General features: G+C 41.5%; 1 protein-coding gene across 1 annotated transcript in view; it reads right to left on the bottom strand.

Moving 5' to 3' along the window:
- The window catches only part of MRC1 (mannose receptor C-type 1), a 239,932-nt gene that overhangs the window by 141,944 nt on the left and 82,367 nt on the right, over window positions 1-15,621 (bottom strand). The window contains 3 exon segments of the mRNA XM_033932883.1: window positions 4,046-4,194; window positions 7,288-7,403; window positions 9,921-10,031. Coding sequence (XP_033788774.1) covers window positions 4,046-4,194; window positions 7,288-7,403; window positions 9,921-10,031 — 376 coding nt within the window.

Here is a 15,621-nt window from a genome sequence, read left to right as displayed (position 1 = left end):
ACTCCCAGAGAAAAATCATAAAAGGGATGACCATTCCAATTCAAGGTTTAAAACCATAAGGATAACAGAGTTTAAAACGATATATCCATCGTGTGTTCCAGGTAATTCAACTTAGCCTCCAATCCCCCTCCATCCCTTGTGCACTTAGAGTGCAATGACTCTCCATCTAATCTGGTCTATCTGATGTTGTTTTGACAGCCAGTGTTGGACTAAGGGTGCAGATAAGTTGCCCGTCGCTATTCTGGATTTATGCTCATTGAGCCTCAGCTGTATTGTCACGCTTGGTGCGACCCACTATGCAAGAGGGCAAGGGCATATAATAAACATATATAACCCAAGCCGACTTGCATGTAGTATGTGTTCTTGCTTGAATAACTCTTCCTGTACATGGATCGCTCCAAACGCTGCCCACTATAGCTTTATCACACCATTGACATTGAGAACAGGGAGCATGGAGACCCAATGGAACCTGATGGAACCCAATGGAACATGGAACATGGACCCAATGGAACCATGTACAGGAAGAGTTATTCAATCAAGAACACATACTACATGCAAGTCGGCTTGGGTTATATATGTTATTATATGCCCTTGCCCCCTTGTATACGTGGGTCGCACCAAGCGTGCAATACAGCTGAGGCTCAATGAGCATAAATCCAGAATAGCGACGGGCAACTTATCTGCACCCTTAGTCCAACACTGGCTGTCAAAACAACATCAGATAGACCAGATTAGATGGAGAGTCATTGACACTCTAAGTGCACAAGGGATGGAGGGGGATTTGGAGGCTAAGTTGAATTACCTGGAACAACGATGGATATATCGTTTAAACTCTGTTATCCCTTATGGTTTAAACCTTGAATTGGAATGGTCATCCCTTTTATGATTTTTCTCTGGGAGTACAATCGTTTCCTGCAACATGATGGGAGGATAGAAAACATTTGATTTATCCTTTGTATATTTCCCCCCCCTCAAGCTGGGGTGACGTAGAGGTCGGGTTCTTTTTGCCCTCCCCCTTCCCACCTCACTTCCGGGTCCCAGGAAATTTAAAGACACCTTTTACCACGCCGCGGCCATCTTGAGAACTTAGATCGGGTGGCCAAGTCGTGTATAACTAGCACAAAAAGGTATGAATATAAATATATATATAGTGTGAATGTTATATTACATTTTATATTCTATATTATACTTAGCGTTGCCCATACTAAAGCGAGGTTTGCTTGTTGCAGGGATAGTAGCCCTGAGGAAACCCCCTCTACGGGTGAAACAGTTGGCTTGTTTATCCCTTGTCAACCGCCATTTACCATCCGGTTAAGCTAAGTATTCATTTCAAACTCATTAGAAATATTTATTGTTTTAAATCAGTATAAGAGTTCATCACATATATAAAAAACAAAAGAAAAAAAATGATATACCAGTCTCACACTCTGCACTGACCGATGACGATTAGGTGCGTAAGCGGGGGATATGATTGTTTGATCCCCAGATGGCATCTCTGAGGGCCGGGTAAATTGATTGTTACTTCTTTGTTACAAGGCATTAAGGGTGATTTACAGCATCACCTTGGGATAAAGTTGATATTGTGCCTTGTAAAAGCTACTGTTTAAGCCTATTATCCAATTCTATAAATGGGCATATAAGTGTTTCACGCAGAACTGCCACTTCTGCCCTGTTTTGGTGCCTTGCGTCAGTTAGAATGCTTTTTTCACCCACCGAAAATTATACAGGTAAGTAACACCTAATGTTCAGCACCACTAGCTGTGAATGAGAATTTTGCTAGTGGACTGTTTTTCAATATTTGTTTATTGAAAGCTTCTATACCGCTACTAATGACTGTGTAGTCAGTTCAGATCAGTTTACATCAGAATCAGTAACGGTGTTACGATACATAAGTTTCAGTAACGGTGTTAGTATACATGAGCTATGATTTAAGAGCTTTTACAATAGTGTTACAATACACGAGTTTGTACAGTATTTACACATTATCTTAAGAACTTAAGAATAGCCTTACTGGGTCAGAGCAAGTTGAATGGAGGCTGGTTCATGATAGCACCGGATTTTCTCCTGAAGAAGTTGTTGGTGAAGCGGACGTGCTCCGTTGGGAATTAATTTAAGATAGGTACTGTGGGTTTATTTGATTCACTATGGACTTTCAATTTTTTGGAACCATTAAGATTTGAATTGCACAGTGGATTACACATTATTTAAACAAATACTGAAAAATATTAAACATTATTTATACTAGATAGGTGGAGAGATTAAAAGCTTTGGGAGTTTTTTGACCAGTGATTGAAATGGAGGTTCTAGAGTTAACACTGTATACTGAGGTCTAGTTTTCCTCCATTTATCTTTATTCTTGCACTCCTGTGACAAGATAGGGTGGGATTTTAAGAATATTAATGTCTTTGTCTGGATCCACCTTTTTTGATTGTAAAGGAATATAAATTTGTATGTTGTGGATCTTCCTCTTTTTATATCTATCTATCTATCTATAGATAGATAGATAGATAGATAGAAGCAAAAAGAGGAAGATCCACAACATACAAATTTATATTCCTTTACAATCAAAAAAGGTGGATCCAGACAAAGATATTCTTAAAATCCCACCCTATCTTGTCACAGGAGTGCAAGAATAAAGATAAATGGAGGAAAACAAGACCTCAGTATACAGTGTTGACTCTAGAACCTCCATTTCAATCACTGGTCAAAAAACTCCCAAAGGCTAGCCAAAATGGAAGAAACCACATTTACCTTGCAGGCTTGGACATTTACACCTGCTCTCATGGAGGTATAAATGCCCACACCTAGGTTTTACTAGTACATATGTACCTGCACTTCCAAGTGCATTTGAGTATTTTATAGCCTGAATGCGTATTTGTGAATTCTGCCCCTGTTTATGCTTACTGGCAAAGAATACACTATCATGTCAAAGTGCATACTTTTACACCATCATCTACAAAGAGGTAAATCTTACCTGAGAGCCCTTCACCAATATCGTTTATAAAAATGTTACAAAGAACAGGCTCAAGAACAGAACCTTGAGGCACACCACTGGTAACATCCCTTTCCTCAGAGTGATCTCCGTTGATCACTATCCTTTGTCGCCTTCCACTCAACCAGTCCATGTCCCAGCCCATCAATTTGGAACCCATCCCAAGGGCACTCAGTTTATTTATTAGACTTCTATGCTAAAATCTAAATACACCACATCTAGCGCACTCCCTTTATCCAATTCTCTGGTCACCCAGTCAAAGAAATTGATCAGATTTGTTTGACAAGATCTACATCTAGTGAATTCATGTTTCCTTTGGTCCTGTAATCCACCAGATTGCACAAACTTCACTATTCTCTATGTTTCCATTAATTTGCTTGCCACAAAAGTCAAACTTACTGGCCTGTAATTCCCTACTTCTTCCTTACTTCCACTTTTGTGGAGAGGGACCACATCCACCCTTCTCCTGTCCTCCGGTACAACTCCCAACTCTAGAGAAGCATAGAAAAGGTGCCAGTTGAGTTAGGTGCCAGTAGACATCTACAACTTAGGCACTGATATATTAGGCCAGGGTGTATGTGGCCTAAAATATCAGTGCCTACCGGTGCCTAATTCTATCCATGCACAAATGGCACCATAACCATGCCTACTTTTTGGGTAGAAGCTTCAGTGTAGCTGCCTACATGGCACCTATCAAAGTAGGCGCCTACCCAGAAATATTTTTTAAAATAATTTTTGATTGATATTTAATGGAGCTGTTTTTTTTAAAAAAAAATTTATATTCCGCATATCCTACATTTCTATGCGGATTACAAATTGTTCGGGTACTCAAGCATTATTCCCTAACATGTTTCGGTGGGCTCCCACTCCCAATTATAAAATTAGATGCCTACATCGGTAGGCATCCCTGATCTAGGCACCATTTATAGAATCTGGGCCTATGAGTTCTGGGAGAGTGAGGATTTACAAAACGGTTTCTCATTTTTTTAAATCAATGATCAGTGCTTACTAATTATAATCCATGGTTCATAACACGTAATTATACAGACATACCAGGCATCCTTGCATTCCAGTGGGAGAATGTGACATCATCTCCATTAGTCCATTTGAAAGTCCCTTTGTCTTCCACATTTGAAAGACCTATCCAAAAATATTTCACAGGCTTCAGCCCAATCAGGCTTGTTAGATAAGCTTGTTCATATCTATTGCAAGAAAAGTAACAAAAGAAAAAACAATGTTATGCTGAACATTTTAGATTTTTGTACAGCATTTAAAACTCAGAAGAGATTTCTGTGTAGCATTAGCCATTCAGAACTCCTAGTATAGACGGGTTACTGGTACTTGTTAGAAAACCTCTCAGTTACCTTTGGAATTGCAGAATTAGATGATTGTTTCGTCATCTTATGACAGTGAGCTTCCATCCCATTAAAGATTAGGCTAATTTTTCAGCAAGAGTTATGCATTCACCAGTGAGTGGCAAATGTATAACCCACTGTTCTTGGTGGCTGTCTAAGAAGCAGATGAGAATTGGGTACCAGCGTCCTATACAGAATCATGCTATCTAAAAAGACAGGGGCCTACCCCCCCCCCCAGCCCCGATTCTCTAACTGGCGCCCATGTCAACCAGTACCAGCTAGAGACTTGTGCCTGCCTGATTGCAAAGATAAGTGGCTCAGCTGCCTATCTTTGCTGAGGGATCCCTTGGCATCAGCCGATCACGGCATGGGAATCCCCAATCAGTTGAGCCAACAGGACTCCCAGAAACCACGGTCAAAGTGGCCCTGGCATGCACTGGAAGTGACTATAGGCGCCAGCAGGGGCCCTTGTGGACGTGATTCTCATGTAAAGTAGGCACCAGAAACGTAGGCCAGCAAAACCCTGCCCTACATTTCCAGCATTTACTTTACATGTGGCCGTGATTCTGCAACCAGCTCCCATACATGATTGACACACAACCGGCACCAGTTTTGGAGGAGCTGGACGATACTGGCACCAGCTGCAAAATTCGGCCTTAACTGTATGGTAACTGTACTGATCTACATGTACTAGCAACTCTATTGAATGTCTGTGTCAAACTGTCCATTGCACCTTCCTGGGTAACTGACCTAACTAACTTCTTGTAATGCAATTCGACCTTGAACTGAATAGGTAAAGGTGGAACAGAAAACCTGATTAACATAACAAGACACAACAGTTCCTGTAGTGACCACATGCTAGTTAATGCTGAGGCACTTGACAAGTATGAGCGCTATGATTTTGTGCTAGTGTGTATTAAAAGAGTATACACTTCTGGTTATTTATGGTATTTGTGAAAATTTTATGATTTGTATGGTAGCTAACATTTCTGCCCGCACAGTAACATTTTAACATGCTCATGTAAAATATTTTTAGCGTGAGCTTTAGTGCATAGACACTTATCCCCTCTTTTACAAAGGAGTGGTAGCAACTGCCATGCGGCAAACGCTTTGATGCCCACTGAATCTCTAAAGGTGGTGGAGCGATTACGGCAACTTACTGCGATAATCACCTTTGTAAAAGGTGGCCTTAGATGCGTGGAGGGGCATAATCGAAAGGAACGTCTAAGTCCGTTTTCGTCTAAGTCGCAAGTCGTCCAAAGTAAAAAAACAGCTAAGGAAACATTTTCGAAAAATACGTCTAAACTGATTTTCGGTTCAAAAATCGTCTAAGTATACGTCCTGCCGATCTGATCGTCCAAGCCGCTAAATCGTTCATCTTTATACCACATTTTCGTCCAAATCAAAAATGCCTAGAACAAGCCCTGTTGGATGTGGGAGTGGTCTGCAAAGTGATGGACTGAACACCCAGATATGGCATCTAAATAATGGGGTATCTTACAGGGCACTGCTGTGAATTTCACAAAAAGGGTGCCATGTCTTCATCTCACTACAGCTCCCTTATAGGTTATGGTAAGCCCCCCAAACCACCTCCAGAATCCCCTAGACCCCCTTATCTACCACCCCAATAGCTCTTATGGCTGCAGGAACCACTTATATGCCAGTATAAAAGGGTTTTAGGGGTGTATAGGGGAGGGCACATGTTTCAATATCAATGCAGTGATTACAGGGGCTTATGGGCATGGGTCCTCCTCTCCATGGGTCCCTAACCCACCCTTAAGACGGCTTAAGACGCCTCTGTGCAGCACGACTAGGCTTTCCTATGCCAGGCTGCCAAGTGATGATGTTCTGGATGCACAATTTTCACGTTGTGAGTAATATTTTTATGGGGGGTGGGGGTTGGTGATCACTGAGGTAGTGTGTGGGGGTCTGTATCATGTGTTTGCAGTGCTTATCTGGTAACTTTAGGTGGGGTTTTGTGACTCAGACCATGTTTTAAATGGTCTAAGTCACAATGTCCAAGTTCCGTCGATCCTGTGCTGTATAACTTTCGGTTATACATGCAGTACGACTAAGTCTAAGCCTGCCCGTGTCCCGTCCAAATCCCACCCTCGACACTCCTTCTGAAACGCCCCTTTAGCTATGGTTGTTCAGCGGCACTGTGAAGGCCTAGGTCTTTTTTAAATACATCTAAAACCCAGTTTTATTATCGGCAGTTGGACGTTTTTGACAGATGATTGTCCAAGTGCTGACTTAGGCCAGTTTTTGGACGTTTTTCTCTTTCGATTATGAGCATCTTAACATTTATTTGTTTACCTTTTATAAGCTAGCAAAGTCCTCCTAATCATTAGGTCTTCCAGCTTTACTAGAAACAAGCTGCAATCAGGTTTCATGCTCAGGCATTTTTCCCTATTTTACATCTCCTCCCAACTTGCTTTAATGAGTCATTCTAGAGCAGTGGTCTCAAACTCAAACCCTTTGCAGGGCCACATTTTGGATTTGTAGGTACTTGGAGGGCCTCAGAAAAAAAATAGTTAATGTCTTATTAAAGAAATGACAGCTTTGTATGAGGTAAAAAAAAAAAACTCTTTCCTTTTGGCTAAGTATTAATAATAATATTGTAATTTATAGCTAAAGAAACATATGATCAAGAAACTGTTTTTACTTTTGTGATTATGATAAACATACTGAGGGCCTCAAAATAGTACCTGGCGGGCCAAATGTAGCCCCCGGGCAGCAAGTTTCAGACCACTGTTCTAGAGCCCTGCAATTATGGGCCCTAAATCCAGCCACAAGATGTCACTCCAACACAATTGCTATGACTCCCTCCTTCTCCTGTAAGTGCTTCCTTGTTTCACCTCTCATCCTGGCCAGTCCAGGGAGCAAAAGGCTTGAAATGAAAATTGAACCCAGAATTTATGACTAGGAACATTTCCATACCTGTCTCCAACAGTAACTAGAAAAGTCTTGTGGTTTCCACAGGTGATGTTTGCTTCATAAAATGTTTCTGCTGTTTGGCTAATCAAATAGCAATAAAGGCCATGTCTTTTCCAGCCCTGTTAATAAGAACAGCATTGAAGTACACATGAATCAAGGGCCAATGTTATTTCAGTACATATTTTCTGGAAATGGATAAAGCTACATCAACAAAGCACAAGAGAGCACACAGAGTCAAAAATAATAACAATGAAAAAAAATATGAAACAGATGATCATGTAAGAAAAATAGGTTATTACCGGTATGCTGCACTGCAATATGGAATTGTTTTTTCAGTACTGAGGTGCTGACTTGAGTTTTCCTGTTGGGACAGCTCTCTTTTAAAGCATGTTGAAAGAACAATTTTTTTGTAAACAGCGGGTAGTTTTAGATTAGAGCTGTTTTCTCTATCTCCACCTCACTGTTGTTTTCTTTTATTAGGCCGACTAGACAGATCTCGAAAATCTTTATCTGCCATCATATACTATACATGTTACATGTTATAGTGCTATGACTGCTGAACATTTATTCATTCATTCAATTTTCTAAACCGTTCTCCCAAGGGAGCTCAGAATGGTTTACATTCATTTATTCAGGTACTCAAGCATTTTTCCATGTCTGTCCCAGTGGTCTCACAATCTGTCTAATGTACCTGGAGCAATGGGGGGATTAAATGACTTGTCCAGGGTCACAAGGAGCAGCTTGGGTTTGGATCTACAATCCCAGGGTGTTGAGGCTGTAGCTTTAACCACTGCACTGCACCACACACTCCCCTATGTTAGCAATTTTTACAGCATTTCATGGAAAATGTCTATCACAAGCTTTTGTTCACCAAAGTTCTATTTTTTTTTTTTTTCATTCATGTGAGTGGCAACAATAAGGTTTTTCTGCCCGTTTCCTACCCCACTCCCATTATCACATGCATGATCTCCCTTCCCCCCTTCTATCCTTATACCCATCCCTCCATTCACGTGCATTCTGGTATCTGCAGCACTGAATGCAAATGATAGAAGCAAGGACTACAAATACCATAATGCACTGGGATATAAACTCAACAACCATGGCTGGCCAAAGTCTCCCTGTTTGATCTAAGTCATGCAGCAGCTCTGCATTTTGCAGTGCGCTGCTTTTTTTTTTATTGTTCTTTTCTTTGCCACTCAACCTCCTCCTCTTTCCTCTTGTAAGCTCTTTTTATGTTTATTAAGTTTGTGCAACTTCCCATTACTTGCATTTATTTTCACCTTAATACTGTTTCTTTATTTTTTACTTGTTTTCTAATATTCCTCATCATTTCCCCTTGTTTCAGTCTGTTTTGTTTTGTTTTTGATTATGTACGTTTATAAGTCAGGCAGCAGAGCTTATTTCTCTAGTTGGTATTCTAGGTATACTAAGAGATGAAAAGCTATAAAAAGGGTCTGTTTACTAAGCTGCAGTGTTAGTTTGTGCCTACTACAGCTTAAAAAGGTTTAGCACAGGAAGTCCTGTGGTAAGTCTGAGATTACCATGTACTAAAAATATTTTCATTTTTATGGCCTTGGGAATATATGGGGAGGTAGAGAGTGCGAAACCAGCACTGATCAGTTAGCGGATTACATGCTAACTGATTAGCGCACGAGTAACATGTGAGCCCTTAAGGCCGGATTCTTGAACTGACGCCAATTTTCTAGGCTGTCCAAACAGTGTTTTTAACTGAGATTTGCGGCACATACTAGAGCCTAGAGAATCAGCACTGGAACTGTACCTACATACGCTGAATGCAAAGGTAGGCGTGGCCAATGCCAGAAGTGGCGTTAGGTAGCCTAAGGTGTCTACATAGGTGCAATTCTTATGAAGAAAGGCGCTGGACATGTAGGCCCAGAAAACCCTGGCCTACATTTCTGGCACCTATCTTTCATGTTGGCATGAGTCCAAAACAAGCGCTGATACATGATTGACACACGATCGGCGGCCGCTTTTAATGTGGCCGCCAATATCAAACTTGGGCCCGTACTGAGGTGTCTCACGTTTATTAATTCTTATTTATCTACAGCCAGTGGATGTTCTTTGAGAGCTCAATACAGGGTACTGCCAATGCCTTTTTGTTTTGCTTCACCAGTATCAGCGCCAGTTTGAGAATCCAGGCTTTACTGCCTACAAAACAGATGTTGGTAAGTGCTCAAATGCTAATATGTTTTAATGGTCATGTGGTGGAGTGGTTAGAGCTACTACCCCCTGCACCCTGAGGTTGTAGGTTCAAACCCCATGCTGCTCTATGGGACCCTGCACAAGTCACTCAATCCTCCACTACCCCAGGTGTATTAGATAGATTGTGAGCCTATCCGGACAGATAGGGAAAATGCTTGAAGTTACCTGTATGTATATATAACTACAAAAAGGCAGTATACAAGCCCCTTTCTCTAATGGCAATGTTAGTACATAGCCATTACATTAATTTTATAAAAAAATGGGAAATCAGCCATTTTTATGCTGCAGTAGAAAGTGACCTTAGCGAGCAGGACAAGGGCGCATTAAGGTCACTTTTCCTGCACCTTTGTAAAAAAAGACCCCTAAGAGAGTTCTCTAAATATTTTAAGTAGCTTCACTTATTTTTTACTTACTTTCTTGCACCCAGGCTCTATTTCCACTTCTCCTGCTGCCAGTTGCAACGCTTTCTTTTTACAGATATATCCCAGTTTCTTCTCACACATGCTGTCTGACCAGTAACCATCCTGGAAATTTAGGGTACTATATTATTTTTCTATTACAAGTAGCTGTGTCTTTTTAAGTTTAGCATTGGTACTGGACTTTCTGTGTAGTATATCACATTCTGAATGGAATAAGCAATAATAATGTAGTTTCTTATTAATATACTGTACTTCAATATTATTTTAGTATAAGAATGAGAGAAAAGACCATTGAACATCACATGGGGTTTTGAGTAATTACAGTGTTTTGGAAAGCTCAGTCTTTTATCACTATATACTAGTGCTGCCCGATTCAGGAAAAAAAAATCGATTCGATTCAGCCTATTGAATTGGTTTTTCGATTCGATTTTCCTGCCCAATTGGGTGTTTTTTTTTGTTTTGTTTTTTTCAAACATCCTGGTGGGTTTATTTTACAGCCTCTTCACCCCCTTTACCTTCTCCTAGCCACACTGGCGCTGTGCTGCAAACAAAATAAACAAACAAAAAAGACTTTTCCTCTCTCTGTTAAATCCTAGCTCACGTTTGCGGTCTAACATCAGCTCTGGCAGGATACACATTTCAAATCTGACATATTGTAATCACAAAACAGAAAATAAAATTAGTTTTTCTATCTTTTGCTGTCTGGTCATTATTCAGATTTTGTTGGTCTCAGGCTCTGGTTGTCTTCTGATAACTTGCTTGCCAGGGTCTCCTTCTTTCTTCTTTCTCCCTGCTAACCATCTATCTTCCATCTCTGTCCTCCCCTTCCGTTTCTCTTCCCTCTCCAGGAGGTCTGGCATCTTTCCTTTTTTTCGTCTCCCTCCACCTTTTCTTAACTACCCTTTCATCCAGCATCTCTCCTTCCTTCTCCACCACTCCAGGGTCCAACGTCTCTCCCTTTCTTTTCCCAACTACCCTCCTATCCAGTATCTCTATCACACCATTCCTTGCGTCCAACTTCTCTCCCTTTCTGTTCCTTCCCTCCCTAAATCCCATTGTCCATCATTTCTCTCCCTCCCTCCGTCTCCTCTATTTTCAGACTCATTTCTTCCTCCCCAAAGTCCAGCATATGCACATCTCTTTTAACCCCCCCTTCCCTCCCACCGTGTACTTCTATACCAGGGCCCCCCTCCCCTGAAGATCTGTCCTCCCTTGAAGGTCTGTCCCTTCTTTGAAGGCATGACTTCCCCCTTGAAGGCTTATCCCCCCTTGAAGGTCTATCCCCCCCTTGAAAGCCTATCCCACCCCTGAAGGCCTGCCTGTCCCCCCTTGAAGTCCTGTCCCCTTTGAAGGCCTGCCTCCCCCCCTTGAAGGCTTGTCCCCGCCTTGAAGGCCTATCCCCCCATTGAAAGCCTATCCCACCCCTGAAGGCCTGCCTGTCTCCCCTAAAGGCCTGTCCCCCCTTGAAGACCTGTCCCCCCCTTTGAAGGCCTGCCTCCCCCCCTTGAAGGCTTGTCCCACCTTGAAAGCCTATCCCACCCCTTTGAAGGCCTGCCTGCCTGCCTGTCCCACCCCGAAGGACTGCTCACTCCCCCCCCCCCAGCATCTGGCTTTCGCCCCCCTGGCCTTCCTGCACTGTTTACCTTCCAACTGGAAGAGCCTGCATGCAAGATCGCAGTGTTAGCGATCTTAGTACCGCTTCGGAGAAGGTTCCTCTGTCGCGGTCCTGCTCCTTCTCTGACGTCAAATCGTGAATCGGGCAGCACTACTATATACCACTATAGCTCTCCCTCCCTATTCAAAGTTTCCCTATTTGCGAATTCAAATATTTTTTTTCTTCTTTTTTTCTTCTTTTTGTAGGCTGCCCGAACCTCCCCGGACCTTACCTGGTGGTCTAGCGGCTCTGCACAGGGCAGGAACGATCTTTCTATGCTCCTGCCCTATGCAGAGCCGTCATCAAAATGGCTGCCGTGAGTTCCCATTGTAATCTCGAGACTACAACGGGAACTCACAGCAGCCATTTTGAAGATGGCTCTGTACGGAGCAGGAGTGTAGGAAGATCGCTCCTGCCCCGCATCACCGCTAGACCACCGCTAGTAAGGTCTGGGGATGCAGGAGGGAGGCGGGGGTGGTCAGAGCCGGACAAAAAACTTATTTGCGGGCCAGCTCTGCACCTAACCCCCACAATTACGGAGGGAGAGCTGCATTTTATTGTGCATTACATAGTAAATAGTGATAAAGGCTAGGGTTTGTTCTGAAGAGGTCAACATTCAGTTGTCCATATCTCCTAGTTTATTTTGTTTGTTTACTTACTTACTTTCTTGTTTGCTTTCTTTCTAGCATTTTAGGTCTGCAAAAAATCCAGGCTCACCCAGCCCTGAATCATGAGGAATCCAAACGTCAAACCCCATTAACAGCTAAAGTATGATATTGCATTAGTATGTGCTAACACCATTAATGCAGTTTATTAATAACTAAGTCCCACTGCATAAGATGGGCCCTGCAATAAAATAACACACTTAAAAGGCCTCATTTTATTTCGTAGCTCTAGAAAGGAAAGGAAACTTCCAGTTTGGGATATCCACCTTTCCCTGAGTATTTTACAAAGTGCACTGCTAAATATGGAACTTTTTGTAAAATAACATAACAACATAAGAGTTGCCATACTGGGACAAACTGAAGGTCCATCAAGTCCATCCAGTTTCCAACAGTGGCCAAACCAGGTCACAAGCACCTGACAAGATCCCAAAGAGTGAAACAGATTCTATGCTGCTTGTCCCAGGAATGAGCACTGGATTTCCCCAAGCCATCTCAATAATGGTTTATGGACTTTTGTTTTAGGAAATACATACAGTATAAGGATGTGTGGAGATGCATATGTATTTGAGGTCACGTATAATCAGCGCATCCATTTTAAAAACCTACACATGCAGAAAAAGAGCAGCATCACTTGTAATTGTCTGCACCAGTTTTTAAATGTGCCAGTTGCATAATGTACACATAGATTTGCCACTGATTGCACAAGTGATACATTTTGCAAGGTTACATGATCAAAAGGAGCCAACTAAGGAACCAAATGGCATAATTCTGTAATGATTTTTGATGTAGCAATTATATAAAGCAACTAGTGTGAACATAAGAATTGTCGCTGCTGGGTCAGACCAGTGGTCCATCATGCCCAGCAGTCCGCTCACGCGGTGGCCCTTAGGTTAAAGACCAGTGCTCTAAATAAGTCCAGCCTCACCTGTGTACGTTCCAGTTTAGCAGGAACTTGTCCAACTTTGTCTTGAATCCCTGGAAGGTGTTTTCCCCTATAACAGACTCCGGAAGAGCGTTCCAGTTTTCTACCACTCTCTGGGTGAAGAAGAACTTCCTTACGTTTGTACGGAATCTATCCCCTTTCAACTTTAGAGAGTGCCCTCTCGTTCTCTCTTCATTGAAGAGGGTGAACAATCTGTCTTTATCTGCTAAGTCTAATCCCTTCAGTATTTGGAATGTTTCGATCATGTCCCCTCTCAGTCTCCTCTTTGAAGGGAGAAGAGGGCCAGTTTCTCCAATCCAGTTTATCCTTTCCTGCTGAGGGTGTGACATATATTTATAATAATATAGAAAAACACAAAACAAAACTATAGAAAATGTACAAGTTGCAGAAATTATTCAATAAAAGTCATAAAATCATATATAAAAAAAAATCAATAAAATGATTGTATCCCCAAAATGGTTCTTGTTGTCATGCGTACCGGACCCAACACTATCCGTGTTTCAAAAAACACTTCTTCCTCAGGGGTCCCAGATGTTCAATAAGTGGAATGTCAGGAACCAAATGGAATAATCAAACAAAAAAGCAAATAAAACAGGCGAGAAGCTCTCCTGTCTGAAACGCTGCAAGGAGAATCACTGAGGAAGAAGTGTTTTTCTAAACACGGACTGTGTTGTGTCTAGTACGCATGACAAGAACCATTTTTTGGATACAATCATTTTCTTGATTTTTTATATATGATTTTATGACTTTTATTGAATAAATTCCTGCACCTTATACATTTTCTGCAGTTTTGTTTTATGTTCTTCTTGCTTTGTTTTTTACTGCAGTTCCTATTGGTTTCCTTTTTTTTGGTTTTGCCTTACTAATAATATAGGAAAACAGTCTCAAAGACTCAACAAGCATAGAGAGCAGGACAGTGATAGTTTTCTGTGCTCCAGAAAAGCATAGTTCATTTGGGTAGTTGTCCTGCTCTCTATGCTTGTTCAGTCTTTGAGGCTGTTTTTCTATATTGTTATAAATATATGCCACACCCTCAGCAGGATCTGGATCAGGAATGTTTACCATGTTATATATTAAAATATACACTATGGGGCTCATAATCGAAAGAGAAAAATATCCAAAAACCGGCCTAAGTCGGCACTTGGACACACATTGTCAAAATACATCCAAGTGCCGATAATAAAAAACGGGTTTTGGACGTATTTATAAACGACCTAGGCCTTCACAGTGCCGCTGAATGACCATAGCTAAACAGGGCATTTCAGGAAGAGTGTCGAGGGTGGGATTTGGGTGGGACGTGGGCAGGCTTAGACTTAGTCGTACTGCATGTATAACCGAAAGTTATACAGCACAGCATAGATAGAACTTGGACGTTGTGACTTAGACCACTTAAAACATGGTCTAAGTCACAAAAAAACACCTAAAGTGACCAGGTAAGTACTGCAAACACATTATACAGACACCCACACACTACCCCAGTGATCACCGACCACCCCCCATAAAAATATTAATCACAACTTGAAAATTGAGCCTCCAGAACATCATTACCTGGCAGCCTGGCATAGGAAAGCCTAGTCATGCTGCACAGAGGCGTCTTAAGCCATCTTGGAGGTGGGTTAGGGACCCATGGAGAGGAGGACCCATGCCCATAAGCCCCTGTAATCACTGCATTGATATTGAAACAGGTGCACTCCCCTATACACCCCAAAAAACTTTTTTTACTGGCATATAAGTGGCTCCTGCAGCCATAAGGGCCATTGGGGTAATAGATATGTGGGTCTAGGGGATTCTGGAGGTGGTTTGGGGGGGCTTACCATGACCTATAAGGGAGCTGTAGTGAGGAGAAGATATGGCACCGTTTTAATGAAGTTCAGAGCAGTGCCCTGTAAGATACCCCAATATTTAGGTGCTATGTCTGGGTGTTCAGTCCATCACTTTGCAGACCCTTCCCACGTCCAACAGGGCTTGTTCTAGGTGTTTTTGACTTGGACAAAAAGTTAGATGAAAATGTGGTATAAAGATGGACGATTTAGCGACTTGGACGATCAGATCAACAGGACATATACTTAGACGATTTTTGAAACGAAAAAAAAAAAAAATTTGGACATATTTTTCGAAAATGTGTCCTAAGCTGTTTTTTACTTTGGACTACTTGCGACAGACAAAAACAGACTTAGATGTTCCTTTCGATTATGCCTCTCCACGTATGTATACCATTACCTACTGTATTTAAGTAACTTCTCTTGAGCTACCAATAAAAAGAAGGAAACTTAATATTTAAAAGATGAAATAATTTAATGTTTTCAGTTCAGTCTGTGAAACCATAATTATGATGTTTATTCCTAAGATTTTATGTTTATATTTTGTAAACTGCCTAGTTGTAGATGGTATAAAAAAATTTTAAATAAATATCACTATTATTAACTACCACAA

Source organism: Geotrypetes seraphini, chromosome 2 (assembly GCF_902459505.1).
Source record: "Geotrypetes seraphini chromosome 2, aGeoSer1.1, whole genome shotgun sequence".
Classification (NCBI taxonomy): Eukaryota; Metazoa; Chordata; class Amphibia; order Gymnophiona; family Dermophiidae; genus Geotrypetes; species Geotrypetes seraphini.
This window is presented reverse-complemented; position numbering and strand designations above follow the sequence as displayed.